Source organism: Alosa sapidissima, chromosome 23, assembly GCF_018492685.1.
Source record: "Alosa sapidissima isolate fAloSap1 chromosome 23, fAloSap1.pri, whole genome shotgun sequence".
Lineage (NCBI taxonomy): Eukaryota > Metazoa > Chordata > Actinopteri > Clupeiformes > Clupeidae > Alosa > Alosa sapidissima.
This window is the reverse complement of record NC_055979.1, coordinates 9,214,073-9,238,608: the sequence shown is the minus strand read 5'-3', so window position 1 is coordinate 9,238,608 and position 24,536 is coordinate 9,214,073. Positions and strand designations below refer to the sequence as shown.

The 24,536-nt window shown below is 44.2% G+C and overlaps 1 protein-coding gene across 7 annotated transcripts in view; it reads left to right on the top strand.

The window, feature by feature from the left end:
* The first annotated feature begins 5,631 nt into the window (after positions 1-5,631).
* The window catches only part of LOC121698819 (protein Shroom2-like), a 35,321-nt gene continuing 16,416 nt past the window's right edge, over positions 5,632-24,536 (top strand). For 2 of the 7 annotated variants that reach the window (XM_042081240.1, XM_042081235.1), the window contains exon 1: positions 23,079-23,401. Coding sequence is in view for 2 of the 7 variants with exons in the window: in XM_042081234.1 (XP_041937168.1) it covers positions 6,050-6,244; positions 11,367-11,515 (344 nt within the window). In the remaining 5 variants the exon portion in view is untranslated. Of the gene's footprint in view, positions 6,245-11,366; positions 11,516-17,985; positions 18,325-22,875; positions 22,891-23,078; positions 23,402-23,447; positions 23,618-24,536 lie in introns of those variants that run through there. The other 5 variants (XM_042081234.1, XM_042081232.1, XM_042081236.1 and 2 more) reach the window with 5 other exon arrangements.

Genomic DNA, 24,536 nt, shown 5'->3' with positions numbered 1-24,536 from the left:
TCTGGTGCCTTTCCTCCTAGTGTTCGAAGACACCTGTTGTTAGCTGTAAAACAGAGGCCAAGTGAAGGCTATAAGCTAGGCCTACATGTTTTCATAATTAAGAAATATTAATGCAATCTATAACTATATAAACCTACTATTCTGAATAATGTTTTTGTGTATCATTTTCACCTGCTGCCATGTGCGTTTGGCAATGGTGTTGCATCTGAAATGTTCACAGGATTAGGCACACTAAATTAGTCAATGGGGGCTACTTAAACATTCAATTATCCTTATTACTGTAATCTATATGTCCACTTCTGAATTGGGTTGCATCTGTAGGCCTTTCTATGAACTCAAAATAGGCTATTTAATTATTTCAACTCATTTCAGACATTCCGCAAGCTACTAATCCTCCGTAACACATATTTGAAGAACATGTACAAGTAAAACTGTACTTTTAGGCATTTAGGCTACCCGATCTGCAATACGTTGCCAACAGCCTTGCTTTGCTCACTGCCGACGTATTTGATTTTTGTCGTAGAGTGGGTTTTAATTCCTCATAACTTGTCATAATAATTGTGCATTCCTCATCCATAAAATAAGGTGATCGTCATTGAAAGTGGTGACTTGCGCTGCAACCCGCCCCTTTTATGTGAACGCGCACAAACTCCAATTAGGTTAACCCCGGCTCAACAAATCAACTTCATAATCAGCGTCGTAGTACCGATTAACACCACTTAAGATAACCAGGTTGTGTCAACCCTGGTTTAACAAAGTATCCCTGGGTTACATCTGGGTAGGTTAAGCTCCCTTCGTAGTACAGGCCCCTGATCAGAGCTGTAGATAATTAGACAGTCTAGTTTGCTTGTTCTGGTGTTTGGTTTATTGTTTTTACCTAATTTAATTTAGGCTAAGTATTAATTATTATGACCCTGAAATTGTGAATTTACATGTTTTGAAACGTGTTGCTTGTATCAAATTCAAAATGAAATAGTCAAATTTGTCATTGTCAACATTTGATATGTTTTCTGTGTCCTTTTTGCAGCTAAATATGAGTTTATGAGATTTGCAGATTATTACATTTTGTTTTTATTTGCATTTTGCACAACGTCCCAACTTTTTCTGATTGGGGGTTGTATTGTGCACATGCTGAATATCTGGCTACAGCAGAATAACATGTTTAGAACTAACCTTTTAACCTCTTTGTATTGACTTCTCATCACTGTAGTGATACAATTTGACATTTGATCTATCCATTAGTTTAACTAGGCTAAGCCTAGTCCTGTATAATTTTTTTTTTTTTTTTTTTTTTTTGTCATTTCGATAGGCTTACTGTATTCAATTGATCTGTTTGTTTATTTTGGCTAGCCTGGGTGGGTCTGATCTTGAGATGGCGTCCTGAGGAAGCCACCAGAGGGACAAAAGGTGGAAATCTATATCCACTAGATGTCAGCATTGTCCCAGTCTCGGATACTCTGCAGGTTGCGATTATTATCAATACTTTAGTGCAGGGCGATATAGCAAAAAAAGGTGTTTGGAACATTTCATATAGATTTTTGCAAATTATGTTTCTTCACTTCTTCAGACCCTATAGTTTGCAAAACTACCTGTTTCCAATTGTTTCCCGGACTGCACAGGTCCAAAATCCAAGATGGCGGATATATCACCAAAAATTGCAAATAATCGCCTTTTTAAACATTTTAAATGGATATACGTTAGGTATTATCATTATATACATACATTTTCTAATAAAATTGAATGACTTAGGTAATAAATATGACCATGGGTGACATGAGATGTCATGATTATCAACCAGTGATGGGTGTAACCACCATTATGCTATTTATTGGCATACCCGGAAAAACACATTGACTGATTTAAAAGTTTCCTTCACATAACCTAATAATCATTTGAATTAAAGTAATGTTCTGCACTCACCCCAATAGATTAGAGTAGATTAGATTCAACTTTATTGTCATTGCAGAATACAAGTATGAAGACAACGAAATGTGGTTTGCATCTAACCAGAAGTGCAAAAAAGGAGAAAAGTGCAATGTGATATACAAAGTATAGACAGGTGGTGCATAGACAGGTCAAGAAATATAGTGCAGTGTAGACAGTAGTATACAGTTGATTTATATAAAGTAGAGAGGTTTAGAGTAATATAAATATGTGCAGTGTATTAGCAGTTACCTTATAAGAGCAGAATAAATATGGCTATGTAATGTGAACAATGTATGAACAACATACATTGGGGGGGGGGGGATCTGCCTCCTTGTTGTCCCTGTCAAGGTTGCCATGGTCGTGGACACCTCAACAGGCACAGGCAAGGAGGCATTGGACAGGAGTGGTGGGGGGGGGGGGCTTAGTTGGCTGGTTGTCACTGGGATGGAGAGCTAGACTTCAGCTGCAGGAAAGAAGCTTCCTCTGAACCTGCTGTGCGCCTTATGCAAGCATCGCTTGCCCTGAATGGCCTCAATGGAGGCCAAATGTGTGTGTCAGCTCCTCAAAACATGGTTTTCAAACAGCTAAAGCCCTTCGGTGGAACATGTTTAAAACTCTAAAACCCAACCAGGGAGTGGAAAAACTCGGGAAAGGGAAATCCCATCCCTATGATTGCCCTACCATCGCCTATTGCTGTCCCCATGCTCGGATTTCTGCCCGCGCAGCCTAGCGACCCACTATTTGCCCGATGACAACTCCTAATTCCTATGGACAATTCATCCCCTACACTGGACTATTTGAACTTAACTCTAAATAGGATTCATGCATTATCATACTGGTTATGTAACCATCCAACCACTTTGTAACATATACCTCAGGTGGCTCTAAATACCATGTTCTATTCTCTGTATATAGATCTTACTGTCCTGTAACTGACCCCAGGCAGATTTGTCAGGCCCTTGAGTCGTGGATCTGCTTGAGGTTTCATCCTATATGTTTCTCCCATTCTTGGGAGTTTTTGCTCGCCCCTGTTACTCATGGGCTCTGTCTGAATGTTTAACACTGTGTAAAGCGCCTTGAGACATGTGTAATGTTTTAATGCTCTATAACTGAAATTAAATCGAAATTCTGAGAGCACACAGGCAAGCAAATGTTTGGGCACAAGATACAGTGCCTGCTCCAAAGATTCTTGACTCACTATCACTGGGATGGAGACAAATTGTTGATGGGCAATGGGCTCCTGTTCTGTCAAAACTTCCACCAGCACCAGAGGCTGTTGTGGAACTTGTGAAGTGTTGTTGTCTTGCCAGCCAATGCAGTATAAGGTGTTCATGCAAGAGTAACAACTTACCATTCACGCAACTTTGCAGGTGTGAAGGCTCTGAGGAGATGTACACCAATATTAAAAAGACAGTGACAGTGGTGAGGATAAATACTTGAGTGACAATGACAATGTTTTGTTGAACTCTTCAATAATGAAACAAGATGCAGATTTTTCTCTCTTTTTTTCATTTTTTCTCCAAATTTTTTGGCAAATGATGCAATACATATTTTGAAAATAGTCTGTATCTCACTTGTCTACCTTATTAGGTGTATATTTATCAAAAAGTTGACCACTTTAAGCCTTTATATTATTTTTCCGCATATATTGTCCGCCATCTTGAATTTTGGCACTGAAAATGAAGAAAAAAATTGGAAACAGGTTGTTTTGTATTCAATGGGGTCCTAGCAAGTAAAAAAACACCAATTGCAAAAATCTATATGAATCGTTCCTAAAATAACACAATTCCCCATACTACTTGGCCTTCCATCAACAATAAGCTTTATTTGTATAACACCTTTCATACACAAAATGCAGCTCAAAGTGCTTTACATTTGGAGCATTGATAAAAGTGAGTTAACTAAAAGCTCTCATACAGGTATGTTTCAGGTCGTCTAAATGTTTACAGAATTTGCCTTTTTCATGTACAGAGGCAAGGTGCAGCTTCTCCGCTTTGCTTGTGGAGCACTTTGGGCACAATTAAAAGATTAGCATGGGAAGATCTAAGGTTCCTTTGTGGTTGATAAGATATTAAAAGCTCAGAGATATATGAAGGTGCTATGGCATTTAGAGCTTTGTAAGTAATTAACAGAACCTTAAAATCAATTATATAGGAAACAGCCAGTGCAGTTCAGCTACAGGGGTGATGTGCTTTCTCTTCTTTCCCCTACAGTATATGCTTTTTGGGAGACCAGTAGAAAGTGCATTGCAGTAGTCAAACCCACTAGTGACAAAGGCATGGATTAATTTCTCTGCATCTTGTTGAATTAAAAAAGGCCGCACTTTGGCAATGTTTCTCAGGTGGAAATAAGCTGTTTGGGTAACTTTACTAATATGGGGCTTGAAGCTTAACTCTGTGACACTTAGGCTTGTTACTCCCAATACTAAGAACAATGTCTTTGCTTTGATTTTGGTCCAACCAAAAGTACCTCCGTTTTATCGTCATTTAACTTTTAAAAAAAATGTTGCTCATCACTGATTAATGGAGGCTAATCATGCGATAAGGGAGCAAAGGCCATGTGTACATGTGGGTTTGTTGGCTCCACAGAAATATATAATTGGGTATCGTCTGCATAGCTGTGGAAGTTTACATTATGCTGACTTACTGTATGATGTTTCCTAACAGAAGCATAATAGCAGAGAGGACCAAGACCTTGGGGATACACCGAAGGGCAAATTAGTATGCTTTACAGACACATGATTCAGACTAACATAAAAATCTCTGCCAATAATGTAGGTTTGAAACAGTTTAAAACATTATCAGAGAGACTAACCCAATTTGCAAGGCGGTGAATGAAAACGTTATGATCAATAGTGTCTAATGCTGCTCTCAATTCTAGAAGAATAAGGATTGAGACTTTGTTTAAGTCAGTAGCAAGTCTTCAAGCAAAAGATCATTAACTATTTTTACTAGGGCTGTTTCTGTGTTGTGATTTGATCTAAAACATAATTTGAAACAACTTTTTCAAGTATTTTGCTCAGGAAAGGTAGGTTTGATATAGGCCTGAGTAATTACTCAGGATAGTGTTAATTTAGATTAAATTAGATTCAACTTTGTTGTCATTGTGCAGAGTACAAGTATAAAGACAATAACCAGAAGTGCAAAAAAACAGAAAAGTGCAAGATATACAAAGTATAGACAGGTGGTGAATAGACAGGACAAGATATGTAGTGCAGTGTAGACAGTATTATACAGTTAATTTACAGAAGGTGGTTTACAGTCATAAATTAAATATAAATATGTGCACTGTAGGCTATTAGCAATAACCTTATAAAAGTAGTGAGAATAATATCTAGGAGGACTATGATTTTGATAGTAATCTTGGCGGCCTTTGCGGTGTCTCATCCTTACTTTGCCATATCAGGTGTGTTGAGTGTGTGTGTGTGTGTGTGTGTGTCACTTAGAATCGCTCAACTGTAGGTTGCTCTGGTTTTGAGTAACTGTGAGATTCCTCCCCTGCTGCTACAATTGAAAAACAAAATACTGTTAACAGTCTTTTTTTATTATTTCATAGTAGCAAACTAAAAGCCTTTTTATAGTAGCAAACTAAAAGCCTATCAGCCATTAGAGGAACAACTTTAACAGCAGGAGGCGCGCGTGTGGGCATTTCTCTAGGCTGAAGAGCAGTCAAGTCTGTCCAACTCTCATTAACCTGAACATGAACAACTTTTCTGATAGCTTAACATAGATTCCCAGAAGCGGTGTCCTCTTTGAAGTGAGCGTCATAACTTTGAACGGACCAACCACTGCTGGCCGACTGACTGAAGGGTGGATGATGCTTCTCTCTTGAGTTTTGTTTTTTGTTTTGGACAGGATGAGGGACTCGACAGAAACGTTACCAGTGTAACGTTATCTACAGCTTTCCCACTGCGTGGTTAAGCAAGAAGGCTGTAGCTTACACCGTGATGTAGCTGAGACAGATATTTGTGTAGTGTTATACCAGCCAAAAGAATACTATAGTAACGTAGGCTATAACGTGCAGGTGTCAGCTGGACGTAGGCTTCTATAGTGCCGAACTCTTCGTTTGTCCGTCCACTTGACGTTCATGTCAAAGTTTGAACATCTAAAGTGACTTAAGTACCATGGACATCGTCGTCTGTCCCAGAACTGACTTTACTCGTCTAGCGAATGGCTTGGCTGGCATTGGGGGACCATTGATAACCGGTGCGAGTGATGCGGGATGCGGTCTAGTAGAGACTGTGCTGAGCGGTGGGGCGCCCTGGGGATTTACGCTGCGGGGAGGACGGGAGCACGGAGAACCGCTCCTCATAACAAAGGTAAACATTTAATTGAAGTAGCCCTAGCATTTTGTATTTTAGTTGGCTACCCTTCCTTGTTTATTGATGCAAACACCAGCTTCACGTTTTGCATTGCGCTTGGATACAGTTGGGCTATTGGCATGTGCGTAATGGGCTAATTAGACTATTATTTGGCCTAGCCTTTATGTGTAGAACCAACCAGCGGTCACAGAAAGAACTAGATGTAGGCATACTGTAGATGCATTAAAATGACTGATTATGTCGACTTAATAAGATATGCTCTTAAAGGCAAATGGGAATGCTTGTTTGTCAAAAATATCAGTTTAGTTTGAGATAAACAATTGTTCATATGTTTATTTAGATTAGATTCAACTTTATTGTCATTGTGCAGAGTACAAGTACAAAGACAATAACCAGAAGTGCAAAAAAAAGTGCAAGATATACAAAGTAGGCTATAGACAGGTGGTGAATAGACAGGACAAGATATATAGTGCCGTGTAGACAGTAGTATACAGTTTACATAAGGTGGTTTACAGTCATAAATTAAATATAAATATGTGCAGTGTAGGCTATTAGCAGTAACCTTATAAAAGAATAATATCTAGGACTATGATTTTGATAGTAACCTTGGCGGCCTTTGCTGCAGTGTCTCATCCTTACTTTCCCAAGTCCTATGTCATCACAGTCAACTACTACTTTTTGCCAGGATCAGCTGTGTTGAGTGTGTGTGCATGTGCATGTGTGTGTGTGTGTGTGTGTGTGTGTGTCACTTGGAATCGCTCAGTTGCTCTGGTTTTCAGTAACTGTGAGATTCCGTCCCCTTGCATCTCTTCTTCAGACGCCTCTTACTTTCTTACTTCAATCCGTTTCCCCCCCCCACATCTCCATGTAACGTCAGCGCTGTAGAACCTCAGTGCTGGACGCATGTGTGAGTTTTTTTGACAGCACTTCCCTGATTTTCGCACCTCGTAGTGTGTCAGCTCGGAAAACATGACCCTTAGCTTCACCCTTTCTTTGGCATGTGGCTGACGCATCCCAAATCCCTCCTTATTCTGAGTCAAAGCAGATCTCTGCTGTCTCTATGCTCCATTCAACATGAACATACGCTGGCAGAGAATTGCTTGTGGCAAGGTAGTGAACGTTTCCATGAGAATGGCAAACAGCTTTGGCGGATTCTCTGTCTGTGTAGTGTTGTGATGTGTAGAATAACGTTGGGCGCAAAATGGTGAAGTGACCGGTGAAGTGACCCTCATTTATCCCTATAACCGACAGCCTAATATAAGGTTTGTCCATGACATATTAATACTAAATTATGAGACTCTCACATCCTGACCAATGTGTGTGCATGTGTGTGAGGGTGGGGATGAGGGGGCTGGTAAGGTTTGAGCTAGTCGATCCATCCTTTTTGTTATTTGCTAGTTCAGGCAGTGTGTTAAGCATCTTAGCAAAGCCTATATACAGTATATACCGCAACAACTTGCTGCATTAGCTTCAAAATGTATTATTATTATTATTATTATTATTATTATTAGCATTTTCTTCTCTATTGTTGTGTTAATGTTCCAAATGTAAAGCACTTTGAGCTGCATTCTGTGTATGAAAGGTGCTATACAAATAAAGCTTATTATTATTATTATTATTATTATTATTAGTGGGGATCTGCCATGCAGGCCTCCAAGCCACTCTGAAAGACTGTTCCCATGCTAGCTGGGATTTCACAATCCAACATCTGGGAAAACACAGTCTGATTACTGTAAGAATAACATGGGTGTTAGTTCTCCTGAATTTGGGATGTGAACCAGAAGACTTCATGTTCATGGTTTACATGTGTGGTCATTATTGAAGGAAGGTTGCTGATATATTAACAAGATGAGATACACATAGGTATAAAGGAGGCCTTACTGAATCACTGCACAGGTTCTTTTGGTTCTGAAGTTGGCAATGCCTAGATTATTGGTTATGTGACTTTTCTCAAAACTTATAAAATCACATTGCTCTTTGTGTTTTTCTTTGTGGCTAGTATTTATAAAAAAATTCATATTATTACATAAATTGTTCTATCAAACTCCTGTTTGACAAGAAGACATATTCTAGTTTTGATTTTGAATTATAAGCTTAATGTTTTCACCTTATTAGCCAGCCGTACGAAAACAACCTAAACAACATCGAAATAAATTCCTTCCACTTCACCACTCCCTCGGGAAAGACAAATGGAGTCCATTCAAGTCTGACACCTCATTAAGCCTGTCTGCCCATTCTTGGCTGCTTAAAACCCCTTTCACTGTTCTGTAAGGGAAGTCAGTCAGTAGCATACAGACCAGATGCCTCAGTCACTTGGTTTAGGAGTCAAGGCTGTTAAGGAGATGGAAGCAATGACTGTAGATATACAGTCATTGGATGCAAGTGAGAGATCCGCCTGATAACTCTACCTCATCAGACCTAATTGAGAGCAAAGCTGTTTTCTCTTCTCTAGCCTGTTCTTACCGTAAAAGTCTGGAATGTGTTTTGTTTACTACGACCACTGAAGGAGAACGAGGAAGTGGTTATTGTGTCCCCTCATCCTCATCTGTGTTTCCATGGATGTGACGGAATGCATGTCATCACTGCACACATACACACACACACACACACACACACACACACACGCTCTCCGCTCTCTTGGGGGCTCGTGCATTTTTCAACACTCCCGAGTGCTCAGGTTTCCCCGTTATCGCTTTGCCGAGAGCCCATGGGGTCGGAGCATAATACCGGCCTGATGAGCCACTCTCACCACCATGCTGGCTCCTGCAACAGTAGTTTCACTGATATGATCGTGTTTAGACTTGTCCAGACGGTCACTGTCAGAGCCGAGGCTCCGACGGCTGTCTGTCAATGCCATTCACAGGCAGCAAGCTACAACCAATGCACGCACATCAACATCAGGGTCCTTTCTTTGTTTGTTTTGTCATTCCAGTGTGCAGATTTTTGATAGTGCATAGCTGCAGCCCTTACGGCTGATGTTCCTCTTCTCCTCTGGAAGCATTCTGTTTCATGTTCCATAATGCTCCGATCTTACAAAGCTGTCATTTCAAGTTGCTGGTCACTTTTAGGCCCATACGCTCCCCCATTTTGGGCCGTCACTGACACTACTTCCTGTCTCATTTCTGTTGCGTAATTTCACTCTCCGTGGAGTTTGACGGAACAGACTCATGGAACATGTCCTGGACCCGGGGTGTGTTGGCCATCTTTATCTCTACAAGTTGTTTGTGTTAAATGCAGCTGCTTGCAAAGAACATGAGGGCCTTGTGTGTGTGTGTGTGTGTGTGTGTGTATGTATGAGGTGGGATATCAGGTTATCTCAGTCCACTGCCTTAATCTGGACACACACACTGTACCACATCCTTCCCAGCCAGAACTGAGTCATCGAGGAAGAGCTCTTGTACAAGGAGACAAGGATACAAAGATACAAGGAAGTTTATTGTCACATACATATAGTTACTAGAAGTAAGAAATGCAGTGAAATTATGTCTGGTGTCAGCCTATTTGTGCATGTATGGGGAGGGGGGGGGGGGGGTAAAAAGTGCAGTAGAAGAGGGGTTTAGTAGATTAAGTGGCAAGGGCTGCATACAGTAAGAAAGTTGGGGGAGGATTGGGATTGGGGTGGGGGGGGGGGGGGGGGGCACCAACAAGGAGCACCCAAGAGCAACAGGGGCAAGGAAAAACTACCTTACCAAGGAAGAAACCTTGGGCAGATCCACGGCTCAAGGGGCTAACCCAACTGCCAGGGGTCTTGGTGTGTGTGTTGAGGGGATGACAGGGTAGATGGGATAGTGTGCTGTGTATGTGGGGAGAGGGCAGTGTGCAATATGTATGTTGGAGAAGCTTCCTCATGAGACAATGTGCTGTGTATTGGGGGGGGGGGGGGGGGCAGTGTGCTGTAAGTGTGTTGGGGATGTGTGTTGGAGAAGCTTCCTGATGAAATAATGTGCTGTGTATGTAGGGGGGGGGGGGGGGCAGTGTACTGCAAGTATGGTGAAGGGACTTACTATTGCAAGCAGAGTACTGTATGTATGATGTATGTGAGTGATGACAGTGAAGATGTAGGTGTGTGGGTGGGAGGGGAGTGGAGCAGTGACTGTGTGTGTGTGTGTGTAGTGTGTGTGTGGGTAGGTGGGGGCAGTGTGCTGTAAGTATGTAGAGGATGTGTGTTGGAGAAGATCCTGAAGACAATGTGCTGTGTATGTAGGGAGGGGGGGCAGTGTGCAGCAAGTATGTAGAGGAGGCTTACTGTAGCAAGCAGTGTGCTGTATGTATGTGAGGTGATGACAGTGATGATGTAGGTGTGTGTGTTTTTTGTGTGTGTGTTGGGGATGGGGGTGGGGGGGGTCATGAGGTCAAAAATAATAAATAAAAGTTCTATGGAGATGTGCAAAAGTTGGAGAAAGTCAGATATGTGTGTGTGTGTGTGTGTGTGTGTGTGTGTGTGTGTGTGTGTGTGTGTGTGTGTGCGTGTGTTTTGACGTGTGATGAAATAAGAAAATAAATAAAAGGTCTGTAGCATAGGGAGAGGAATGTAAAAGTGCTAAAAGTCATGTAGGTGTGTGTGTGTGTGTGTGGGGGGGGGGGGGGTTATGAGTGCTGAGGAGTGAATGAGTGCAAAGTCAGTATAGTGTGAGTTCAGAGTTGGGAAATGTTTGAGAGTGCTGAGGAGTGAATGTGAAATGAAGACTGAACTATTTAACCACAATTCCCAATGCCGTGTGTGGAAGAAACCAGGCACTGAGCTGCACTGCACTTAATACGAACCTCATTCAGATGCCCATTCTAGTTTTACACAGATCTGTCTTTTACATGGTGGACTCAACACTCACCTAAACTGGTCACGGAAGGAGAATATTAGGAAAGTCATTATGATATATAGTATAACATGTTATAACATTGTATTACATGCCAAAAACCCTGTGCTGGTGTCAGACAGCCTCTCTCATAACATGATGGTGATGGCCTTCTCTTATCTGTGGTATGTTTGGATATACACTCATGTTGTTTAATATTGACCTTGCAGGCCTATCATCAGTCTGTCATCATCTGTGTGTGTGTGTGTGTGTGTGTGTGTGTGTGTGTGTGTGTGTGTGTGTGTGTGTATGTGTGTGTTCCTCAGGTGGAAGAGGGGAGTAAGGCTGCTATTGCTGGTCTGCAAGTGGGAGATGAGCTGGTCAGTATCAACTCCGTCCCACTGAGTGGCTTCAGACTGGAGGCCATCTGCTTGGTCAAGAGCTCCCACAAGACTCTCACACTCACACTCAAAAGGTACAGTAACTGCTAGCACACACACACACACACACACACACACACTCAAGAGCTCCTAAAAGACTCACACTCAGAAGGTACAGTAACTGCTTGCACACACACACACACACACACACACATACACACACACACACACACAGAGCATGTAGCACTCTCTACACATCCGAGGCCAGTTGGAGCAAATGCTGGGGAGTTTTGCATCAAGCATCAAGTTGAAACTAAATTGTGCTTCTGTCACTGGCTCCGCTAAATCACCAGCATGGGAAGAGGCCATCCTTAACCCCTGTCTGCCACAAGGCTTGATCAAAGACCTCATATTTGTCTGTATTGTGGCAACTTTATTGGTTACTGTTTCACCCTCATGCTCGGGGCATGTGTTCAGCTTTGTTTACAATCTATTGGTCTGAAATGACACACGCACACACCATCGGCCACTCTATTTTAAATCCCCCCTCATTCTCACAGGACCAGTGCATACTAGCCCTCTATACATATTTAGCCATAATTGTCCTTAAACACAGACTGCGCCCCTGATTCTCCACGCAGACCACAAAACTATGCCTCAGCTTTGGCTTGGCCGCCGGATGGAGGATGGCAGCGATGGCAGTGATAGGCGATCTTTACCAGACCACAATGGAGGGCTGGGCGGAGAGGGGTGTAGCGTTTCCTCGGCTATTTACGGCCAGCGTTTAGACGGGAGGTGTGGCGACCCGAGCCGTTCAGCGGAGACACTGGGGCATTCTTCACGGCTGGCGGGAAAGGGTCTGACATGCCTCTTCTCTTTGTTGCTGGAAGATGAGATGCTCCTCCTCGTGATTGAATGCTTTTGGAATCCTATGGTGTTTTGGCCATGCAATACAAGTTTAAATGGACTTTCTCTACTCTCATCATTGGATGAATTTCTGTGTCTTTATCATTCTGATTGGTTGACAAGTGTATTGTATTGCCATTTGTTACTCTGGCCGGTATGGTCATGCAATACAAGTTTACAGTAAATGGACTTTCTCTGCTCGCCTCTGATTGGCTGAATTTCTGCGTCTTCATCCTTCTGATTGGTTGACCTGTGTATTGTATTGGCATTTGTAGGCTAACCCTGGCTGGGAACACTCTAGCACTTCTGTCCAGTTGTATTAAATCCAGCGTATTTGTGTCTGCATGACAGTCCAGTCGCTATCTGACAAGACTACTTAAAGGCTACTTGAAATAGGAAGTCTGAAACTGGATGATTAGTCCTTAGCAGAGTTTGTTGATAGATAAAGGTCATCCTATCGCTGACTTATCAGAAGCTATCGTATCATTGTCTGGAAACCATGACAACTCACTGTGCGCCAGTCATGTGAAATCACACAGTGAATATGCTGAACTGCAAATATTAAGACTTAGTTCTGTTTTTTTCCTGCATACTTTGTATTTTCTGAATGTGCGTCAACTTTTCTGTGGTCATTAAGTAAAGAAGTGGGCGTTCCTCAGAGAAATTAAGGCGTGATTGAGATGGTTTAGCTGGACATCGAGAGGCCCTGGGTCTCCAGCTGAAGGCCTTATTTACTTATCTCTTTCGTCAATGTGCGTCGGAAGCGCTGCTACTCCCCCTCACATGAAGTCGTGAAAACACCGCAGACAAATGAACTCACATAGGAAAGAATGTTCCAGCCGCCTTAAAGTCCGCCCAACCTGCCATAAGCACTAAACATGTGAGCCACCTTTGTGTCGTTGCAAACCCCGGCTTTCAGTGCAGCTCCATCTCTCCATAGTGCACCCCTCAGGGGCTGTGTGTTGTAGCAGCAGTTAACTTTGGTAACTGCTGTTACTCCACTTTGATGCATTTGGTCCTTGAAATTGAGAGAACTGAACCGGGAAAAACCTTGAAAATTCCTCGAGTTGGATGATAAATGAGGTGTTGGAAAAGCCTGTCAGCCTAAGAGGGGCAGTGGTGTAGTCTAGTTAGCTGTAGTGGGTATACTGTGATGTAGTCTAGTTAGCTGTAGTGGATATACTGGGATGTAGTTTAGTTAGCTGTAGTGGATATACTGTGATCAACCCCAAATGTTAATACGTATCCTTGCCTGTTTTAAGTGGGTATACTGAGATGGTGATGTTTTTTAAGTGGGTATACTGAGATGTAGATGCTTTTTAAGTGGGTATACTGAGATGGTGATGCTTTTTAAGTGGATATACTGAGATGTTGATGCTTTTTAAGTGGGTGTACTGCGTAGTCCTGCGTATCACGTAGACTACACCACTGGAGAGGGGTGCCAAGTGATCATTCTAAAGAGCTGTTTGATTATTATCACCTTCCTTAGGAGCTCGTTGTGAAAGTGGAAGAGCGCACAGCATGATGATTCACATCCTCTAAAATAACTTTATCTCGCCTCGGAGTACTAAGAGTGTTGCAGATATGATTAAACCTATTTATGTTGACCTTTAACCTTATAATACTGCAAAAGATGTATCGTAGACAAACACCATGGTGAAGATGGTAAGATGCCATGACACTTGATATGTTCATGGTCAACTTGTGTTATGTAAACAGAAACACAGTGAGAAAATGATGTGGTATGTGTGGTCTGTTTCAGGCTGAGCATCACAAATAGAAAGGGATATTTCTGACACTTGAGTCAGTCTAGTGTTTCTGTTTTGTCTCTCTTGGTGATTTTTTTCTCTCATCAGTGCGAGGCAGCAGATCTAGCCGTGAGCAGTGAGTGTGACGAGACCCAGATGTCCGTGTCCCTGACCACAGTGTCCGTGTGTCCTGGCAAAACAATACACACATTGTCTCCACATCCCCCGCATGTGTGTGTGTCAGCCATGTTATTTCAGGACAGATAGTGAGCCTTTGGGGAGGCTAGAACAGAGTGTCTGGAGGCGTATTCTGTCCTGCGGTGGGACATCCTGCCTGACGAGGTGTTCTTAGCCTCGTACCTGCAGGGCCCCCCCCCCCCCCCCACCACCACCACCTGACTGAATCCATGGTCATTGCACGTCTTATTTACACGTTGAGCCATTATCAGTAGACATGGCCTCACAAGCTTTCACTGACCTGAAGGCCTTACATATGCCAATTATTGCAAGAGCCAGACTCCCCAAAGCAACTTTTGTATGTAGCTACTGTGTGCTAGCCCAGCTTGTAGTGCTAGCACACAGTAGCTCTCCTGCAGTGGAGATCCTGCCTGAGCTAGAGGAGGTATTCTCAGCCTCATATCTGTGGCAGTGGACTTGGTTGAGTATCTGCACGTATGTCTTACTTTTGGCTCTTTCAAATAGCTGCTTAAATACCTGACCACACACACTCACACACACGCACGCACGCACACACACACACACACACACACTCCGGACCTTTGTCCATCCTGTGTCTGCAAGTCTCCCATCCCCTTATCACCCCTTTATCTCACCACCACCTGACTGAAACCATGGTCTGTGTGTGCGTCTTATATCCATAACGTAGAGCCATTATCGATAGCAAGGAACAACATTCTACAAGCTACAGTGTGATAGGAGTCCTACTGCATTTTACAAAAACGCAAGATAACCAAGACAACGGTGTGGAAAATGTGAGTAAAAGGATATATGTTAGGGCGGTATTAATAGGCACAGGAAGGAAAGGCATGGTACTGTATGAGTGAGATAGTTGTTGTTGACATTTTTTACTACTCCTTACAATTAGCCTGGCCATGAGTCACCATCAGTGTGACCTGTGTGTGTGTGTGTGTGTGTGTGTGTGTGTGTGTTTGTGTGTGTGGTGACACGGACCCGTCCAGACGGTCTTGTGCCATGACTCACTCCGAGCTGAGCTCACAGTCTCTCTCTGTTACTGTAGCTGTTGGTGGCTTTGGTGAGTGTGCATGACCCCTCATAAGGGTCAGCAGGAATTGTGCAACTGTTACAGTTACCCATGCGGCTCTCAAATCAGCCCCCAGCTCCTCGGCTTAGATGCCTGTTTTTGTTCTTTTTGTGTTTTTTTGTTTTTGTCTGTATGTTGAAGCTGTCAGGATGTTTTGCTACCGCTCGGAGCAAAGAGAGAGACAACACTGTTTCGCCTGTCTGTGTGTGTGTGTGTCTGTCTATCTGTGTGTGTGTGTGTGTGTGTGTGTGTGTGTGTGTGTGTGTGTGTGTGTGTGTGTATGTGTGTGTGTTTGTGTCTGTGTGTGTCTGTGTGTGTGTGTGTGTGTGTGTGTGTGTGAAACACCATTACATGATGCACCGTCCAAAAAAGGCCTTTACTCTCTGTGTGAGCGTGCAGCAATGACAGCTACACAAAAGGAGGCTTAAGGGTAAAGCATTGTCTGAGTGGAGTGTGTATGTGTGTGTGTGTGTGTGTGTGTGTATGTGTGTGTGCGGGTGTAGGGGTGGGGGGTGGCCGGGCCAGCTGAAGTTCTCTCTGTCCTCTCGGTGTTGTTTGAGTCCCAGTGGTGGTGTGGTGTACCTCTGGGGTGTGTGTGTGTGCGGGAGTACGAGTTCCACCAGGTCACTCAGGGTGATACACGTACAGACTGGTCACTCAGGGAGATACACCTGATTGGATTTCACCTGTTTTCATCTGCAGACAGGCAACTCTGCATGATTATGGCATTGAGAGTTTCAATATGCTGTTGTGTTGCACCGTAACACGCACTCATGAGTGGACAGAGTTATTTTGATCTCACTGCCGTTCTGTTGACTGGTTTCATTTCTCCTGTTTTCATACACAGCCAGTCAAAGTGTAGAAAAGTAAGAGACCGCACACAGGGGCTGGATGATATCAAAATCGTATTAAAAGTGCCGGAAAATCTTCCAGGCCATGAAACAAAAAGTAACAAACGTTTCAGGCCTAGCCCATCATCTGTGTTCCCAGTTTGAAAAAAAATAATAAAACACTGACTGAACTTTTTTTTGGAGCTGCGCACCGGGCGAAACATCTTCTATTAGACTAAAGGCGCAGACACCAATTCTACTTTCATACACAGGCAGGCACCTATGCAGGATCATGATACAATTAATTCATTCAATGACCAGACTGTCGACGATTGAACTGATTAACTGGTAGCTAATCAAGAGCATTATAATGACACAGACTTCAGTCTGGTATGTCTGGAGCCATGAGACAGTTGTGCAGCTATGCAGGATGGAATAATAGTGATTAATAGTAGCGATAACAGGGAATAATAGCCTAGAGGTTTGGGGAGACTAGAGGTTTACAGGTGCATTCTGTCACAGCATCACGAGCCCTTATGATAGAGTGGACGTGGGTTCCCCTGATGTATATCACATGGATTTGATCTCACCTGCCGTACACTGTTTGTTTGTTGTGTGATTAGGAAAAAGGTTGGGGTGACTGAGGTCGTTCCTTTGCCTGAAGCCTGAAGCCTGAAGCGTTCTCTAACGGAACCGGCTTCTGTTCTTCTCGGAGCCTTGATATCCAGTTGCCTTTAAAAATGCATGAGGTCCTCTGGGTCTGCATGCCTTTGAACAAATTAAGCTGTTTTCTCTCTCTCTCTCTCTCTCTCTCTCTCTCTCTCTCTCTCTCTCTCTCTCTGTGTGTGTGTGTTTGTGTGTGTGTTCTCACCAAATTATCTGAGTTTGTACTCCATTCATATTTAAGGGTCAGAAAATTGATCCAGCTGTGTGTGTTCTCACCAAATTATCTGAGTTTGTACTCCATTCATATTTAAGGGTCAGAAAATTGATCCAGCTGTTTTGTTACTTGTTTTGGCTGTATTTATTCACTAAATCAGCCCACAGTCATCCTCGTGAAATTACAATGGTAGTGAAGTACGCCATCTTGTGGCCACAATTTCAGTGTTTAGTGAAGATAACAAAACATTATATGCAGACTCAAAGGCTTCATTTTTATTGTGTAATTACCACATAGATCGATGTTATGTTATGACAGACAATATTATAGTCAAATTATAGTCAAATGATTCAGATAGACATCAGCTTGACATTATCTCAATTTCCACAGAGATGCATCTTGTATGTTTTTGAAATGATTGGCTGTACTGTAGTAATTCAGAGTCAGAGACTGTGTGTTTGCACATACAGTGGTTGTAAACTGACTGAATGGTAAACATTAACAGTTTAAACAATTAAATTAAACAGAATGGTAAACAGAATAATTAATCCAGAGCTGAGTTACTATGTGCATATGCATATTCACACACACACACACACACACACACACACACACACACACACACACACACGCACACACACACAATGGTAAACAGAACGATTAATCCAGAGTTACTACGTGCATATGCCTCATAGACTCATGCCACCTGAATGCTTTTTTGCGCTGGTGGCTAAGAATGTGAATCCAATTACTACCGGTAAAGCCCCGATCACCGGCCAGCTTAAAGTGGACGTGGCCCAAGCAAAGTGTCAGAAAGGGAGACCCTTGTGTGTGTGTGTGTGTGTGTGTGTGTGTGTGTGTGTGTGTGTGTGTGTGTGTGTGTGAGTGAGTGTGCAGCCTAATTCAGAACTGCCCCTGTTCTATTTTCATAAAACACTTATTTTCTGTGGAGAAAAATGTGGCATGACGTGTCCGGCTTTGTGACGGATTAACAGTGATGTGTTAAGTTGGTCCTGTCGTCCCCCTCTGGCCGGTCAGAAGTGGATGAGTCCGCTGCCTAGGTGAGTTCCCATCAGCCGTGCGAGTGCGAGTTGATTGGCTGAGGGGGCGGCAGGCCATTGTATTGTGGAGCTTTTTGGACGGCAGACAACCCAGCTGAACGGAGGCAAGTTTGGGGGGCTTCCTGTGTGTGTGTCTATGTGTGTGTGTGACTCATGGACTATGGAGCTCTCCGGAGTGACGAGCTGTTTTAGATAAGGTATGTTACAGTTCACTTTTATTTGTGCCTCATTGTATTTGCCTTATAGGACTGAATCATAATCTTTAAACAGCCTTCAGTTTTCCTGTAAAACTATCAAGCTGCTTTTCCTCTCAGTGTGTATGAGATAAGCTATGGACTGTGAGCCGTTGGGCCTAGTGATAGCTGACTCCTTTGGAGCCGTTGGATATGTAACATACAGCAATGTAATGCAATAGTGACTCATTCAATGTTTGCTGTTGCCTTCCGCATTGATACAGTCATACAATAATGTCCTACATATTTAAACTCTGCGCTCTGACTGTGTGTCACTGTGCCTTTGGAATGGAGCGCTCTACTTCAGCTGTGTGTGGTACTGATGAGGGGTTAAGTGGTAAAGCATCACTGTCGTTTCCGTGGTTATGGTGAGGTATCCCTTCAGGAGATCCACTGTGGTGGGCCAGAGATGTTGTCCTTGATGGCCAGGCCAGGGGCAGGTGTTACATCATGAGCTGGTGAAAGGAGAGGTAGCGAGAGCTTAGGGATTTGTGCATCTCGTGCCAGATTTAGCTAACGGGCGTGCCGCGGGCGTGCGGACGGAGAGAGAAAGACAAAGCTCACCGGCGCCCAAGGAACGTGCGCAGGCGATTTCAGAGGCATTAGCCAAATGCCAACAAATTAGCCCCTCCACTGTGTGTTCTGTTCTCACACACACACACACACACACACACACACACACACACACACACACATGCGCACACACGTTTGCTTTCTCTTGGCTGTCAGATGGACTGGGACCTTTCCATCCACCTTGACATCTCCAGCCATTTACTTTACTTCATCTTCCTGTCTAGAGAGGAAGTGCAGCCTCTTGTGCAGCCAGTGAGTCCCTTGTGGTATTGCTCCCCATTGGCATTGTGTGGTCAGTGTGTTGAAGATAAGGCGTAGGTCTGTCTGTCTGTCAGCCGGTCTTGTCCGGCTAGCAGAAGATTCTTCACACTTCAAGTCTGACCCTCAGTCCTTCCCCCTCTCGTCTTCTTGCTGAGGCAAGCGAATACCGCAGCCTCCGTCTGGTCTCTAGGCTGTGTGTGTGTGTGTGTGTGTGTGTGTGTGTGTGGTGTGTGTGTGTGTGTGTGTGTGTGTGTGGATGTGTTTGCTCTGGTGTTTAGAGTAACGCCTCAAAAATCCTTGAGGCAGCAGAAGTGGAGGAGTTGGGGGCTCATCCTGCTGTTTGTGTTGGCAGCGAGGGCCGCGGGCAGCTGTACTGGATTAGCACAGGGAGGCAAACATACACACACAGACACACACAAACACACAGACACACACACACACACACACAGAGCTCATCCTCCCAGAGGTTGCCAGCACGTTGCTGCCTCATCGCTGCCTCATCAGATGAATGGAGACGTTCTTCAGACCGTCTCTCAAGTCCTCTGTCTTCTGCCGCCCCTCTGTCTCTCTGTCTGTATATCTCTCTCAATCTCTCTGTGTCTGTTTTGTCTGTCTGTCTGTCTGTCTGTCTGTCTGTCTGTCTGTTTATCTTTTTAGTGTCTCTCTGTCTCTGTGTTTGTGTCTGTTTTATCTGTATGTCTGTCTTTCTATCTCTCTTGTCTCTGTTTTGTCTGCTTTTCAGTGTTGTCCTGTCACTATCTGTTTCAGCTGAGCTGTCTGTCTGTCTGCTTTTCAGTGTTGTCCTGTCACTATCTGTTTTAGCTGTCTGTCTCTCTGTCTGTCTTGGTGTCACTTGTGTTTCTTTTCTTCCTCTTTGTCTTTCTGTCACTGTCCCTGTTTCAGCTCTCTGTCTCTTTCTTTGTGTCTCTTTGTTTTCTCTTGGTCGTTCTCTGACTTCTCTTTTCTGTCTCTTTCTCTCTTTCCCCTGTCTGTTTGTGTGTTACCTCTCTCTCCCTCTCTCTCTCTTTCTCTCTCTCCCTCCTCCTCATATCTATCTGATGATTCCTTCTCCCGTCTCATAAGCACAATTCTGAGTCTGTCAGCACATAAACCACACACTTAATACTGTGTCGTTCTCTAACTCAGATTTATTTGTTGGAATTTTCCTCTTGGGGAAAGAACATCTGTGTGTAGGGATGAAGTATGAGGTGGGTCTTTTCGAGGGTTTTGTATGGCATGTGTGTGTGTGTGGCTTTGTGTGTGTGTGTGTGTCTGTGTGTGTAGTTTAAAATCTTTCTGTAAAAACTCTCAGACAAGGGTACAGAACGGCCCATCACTCTGTCCATGTTTTCCTCTTGACTGTGTGTGTGTGTGTATGTGTGTGTGTGTGTGTGTGTGTGTGTGTGTGTGTGTGTGTTGTGAGGGGAGTGTGTGTGTTTATGTCTGTGTGTGTGTGTGTGTGTGTGTTTGGGTGTATGTGTGCACAGTGAGAGGAGTGTGTGTGTGTGTGTGTGTGTCATGAGGGGAGTGTGTGTATGTCTGTGTGTGTGTGCGTGTGCATGTCTGTGTGTGTGTGTGCAAGTGTATATGTGTGTGTGTGTGTGTGTGTGTGTGTGTGTGTGTGTGTGTCCAGTCAGGGTCAGAGGTGTCCCCTCTCCCATAAGCCCCTGTGTGATTATGGTGGCACTTTCCTTTGTGGCGGTGTGCTCGGAGCCCATTCACCGTCTAGCCGGGGCTCAGAGGCGTGCAGAGTCTGTGCCGCAGGGGCTCCCAAACAACCAGCCCACCGCCCTCCCTCCCTCCCTCCTGAACCAACCCACCCACCCACCCACCCACTGGTGATTCAGGGAATGAAACATTCACCCCGTCATTGTTTGCCCCGTTCAGTTCACGCCACTCTAGCACTGAACAACAGTTCAGCCCCATTTACAACCTCATACAGTCACCCACAATTACCTAGTGCTAAACAGCATTGGTCCAGTTCCATTACCTAGTGCTAAACAGCATTGGTCCAGTTCCATTACCTAGTGCTAAACAGCATTGGTCCAGTTCCATTACCTAGTGCTAAACAGCATTGGTCCAGTTCCATATTGGACAAAACATACTTTACTCTGCTACACCTCTACATAATTGAGATATTTACACTTATACTACATCTCTGAGAGATTTTTTGAATGTACCTACAATGTCAGCACACCGGAAACCAATTTATCTCATTCAGAAACAGTAAGCTGTAATGGCAGTAAGACATTGTAAGACTTAGACTCCTGTGTGTGTGTGTGTGTGTGTGTGTGTGTGTGTGTGTGTGTGTGTGTGTGTGTGTGTGTGTGTGTGTGTCTGTGTCTGTGTCTGTGTCTGTGTGTCTGTGTCTGTGTGGAGGGGTGGGGTGTGTGTGTGTGTGTGTGTGTGTGTGTGTGTGTGTGTGCGCGCGTGCTGTGTGTGAGTGTGTGTGTGTGTGTGTGGAGGGGTGTTGGGGGGTCAGGGGAAGTTGTATTCACAGCCCTGCACTGAGAGTGCCCTTTGCCCCCCTCTGGAATGCATCAATGGGGAAACTTTCTGACAATGAATCTTTGTCAGGGGCTGGGTAGTGAGGTGCAGACCTCAGGTACTGGTCCCTCTGAGACAACTCATCTCTTTTCACACACACACACATACACACACACACACACACACACACACACACACACACACACACACACACACACACACACACACACATATATACACACACACAACCCATCTCTCTTTACACACACACACACACACACAAACACACACACGCGTACATACACACAACCCTGCCGTAGATTTGTGAGACACACACACAAACACACACACACACACATACACACACACAACCCATCTCTCTACACACACACCACACACACACACATACACACACACACACACACACAACCCATCTCTCTTCACACACGCCACACAGAGTTTGACATGATGGCAGGGCAAATGTTGAAATCAAACATTTGAGTTCCAAGGAGCAATTGCATTGGCATCCAGGATGTATTGGCATTCAGCCTCACAACCACAACCACCATGACAACCATGGAGAAAGACAGTTTAAAATACTTGTTTCTCTCGTCATTTACTGATGGTAGCTGGACAGTTCTCCTGGGAAGCACCTTCCTGAAGCCCCGGTCCTGTTGCAAGTTGAGTTTGAAAGATAAAGTCTCTGAGAGGCTGTGACTGTGGCATTGTAAATTCCTCACACTCTTGCCCCCTCAGGCAGCTTGTCTTCACTTGAAGGACAGTTTGTTTTAAAAAGGGCTATTAGTCAGTAATGGGAGGACTCCATGTTGCTTATCACAGGGGGAGTGGACGAGACAGAAACAAACACACACACACACAGACAGAGACAGACAGACGGAGTCCTACTTTCGCAACCCTGCCGTAGATTTGTGAGCCTCTGACCAATAGGAGAGCTCAGATAAATAGCAAGGAGGCTTGTTATGACAATGGCTCTCCAACCCCCCCCCCCCCCACACACACACACACACAGACACACACACACAGACACACTCACACATACACACACACACACACACACTCACACATACACACACACATACTCCACCTCCCTCCCTCCCACGTAACAGCTAAACCACAATAATCCCTCAAGGAAATCTACTATTGACTGGGACATCCACGCCGAGGCACAGGCCCAGCCCTCAGGGGAGGGTGAGTGTGTGTGTGTGTGTGTGTGTATGTGTGTCTCTGAGAAAGAGCCATGTGTGTGTGTGTTTGGGAAACAGAGAGAGGTGTAGTTTAGAGAGAGAGAGAGAGAGAGAGAGATGTGTGTGTGTGTGTGTGTATGAGAGGGGAGGTGGCTTCCACTCTGTGTGTATTGTGTGTGTGTAGAACTACAGAGCGTTGACTGGCCAAGAGACTGGCTATGATGAAGTGTGTGAGTCTCTGTCCTGTAGCTCAGTGAAGGCTGCTCAGATTGGGATCAGATCTGCTTACTTACTCCCTCTCCTCTTCCATCCTTGAAGAGACAGGAATGCACTAGATGAGAGAGAGAGAGAAAGAGAGAGAGAGAAAGAGAGAGAGAGAATGCCTCAGACAGCTTTAGACTTCTCTTTGAGCTCTAACTTATCACACCACGCTAGACTTGGACAAGGTTCTCTCATATCCAGGAAACATAATTCCTGCTCTTTCTCTCGACTTGCCTGCTTTGCTTACGACCTTGGTAAGTTATCTGTGCCATTTCTTCTGTGTTTACACTGACATTTTTGTGGACTTTGCTCTCTCTTTACTGTTGGAAAGATGGCAGTAAACTGAGTCCTTAGCTTTCTGAAGTTTTGAACGTTTTGTACTTCTATGAAGTCTGTAATGTATCTCATGCCCCTGTAATGTCCGGTGGCGGTCAGGGCAGACATTAGAGGAGAGGAGTGCATAGAGCGCAGTGAGTTTTATAGCATGGACACTTAGTGCACATATTTGCTTTCACTTCTTTACTCAGATAAGCATCAGTCAGCATGCTGTGTTTAAGTGTGTGTGTGTGTGTGTGTGTGTGTGTGTGTGTGTGTGTGTGTGTGTGTGTGTGTGTGTGTGTGTGTGTGTTTGATGGAAAGGATATTGAAGTGGTGATCTGCGTATGCCATCTGTGTGGTTATATAGATCTAGCAAATGATTGAATGATCTTTTTATGGCTGTGTTCCATATTAGTCCTAATTGAAGGTGCATTTTACTGTTGGCTTCATCTTCCATTGAATTTGAGTTACCATGTATAAAAAAATAGGTGGCTGAAATAATTGTGTTAGTGTGTTTGTGCATGTGTGTGTGTTGAGGGTGTGGGGGTGGAGGGTGCTTGCCAGGCTACACCCCCCTCCACACACACACACACAGACACACACACACACATACACACTTCAGTGGAATATCTGCGCGAGTCCTGCTGTAGCCGTGGCGATGAGGGCTCCAGGAGCAGGAACAGCATTTGCATTTCTATTGAGCGCTGACGCAGGGGCACCGTGGAGCGCGAGCAGACCAGTCCTGCACCCAGTAGAGGAACGCAACTGAGGCACCACTGCTAAAACATTACAACTTAGCCCATTTGTGACGGAAAAGCCAGGAAAGCTACGCTAGCTAAGCTAACTAAGCCCCCCTCTCTTCCTCCATACTGTCAAGATTAGGTAGGGGCTATGGAGATCCCAGTTTTGTCCAGATGGTAGTGGAATTCTCTCTCTCTGTGTCTCTCTTCCTCTGCCTGGTTAGAGTGTAGTGATCTAGGGGTCACACCCTGTCCATCCTGCAGGGGTAGTAGCTGTGGACACAGCCTTGCGTCTGAGCCTATCTAAGAGAAAACATGGCCCTAAGTCAAT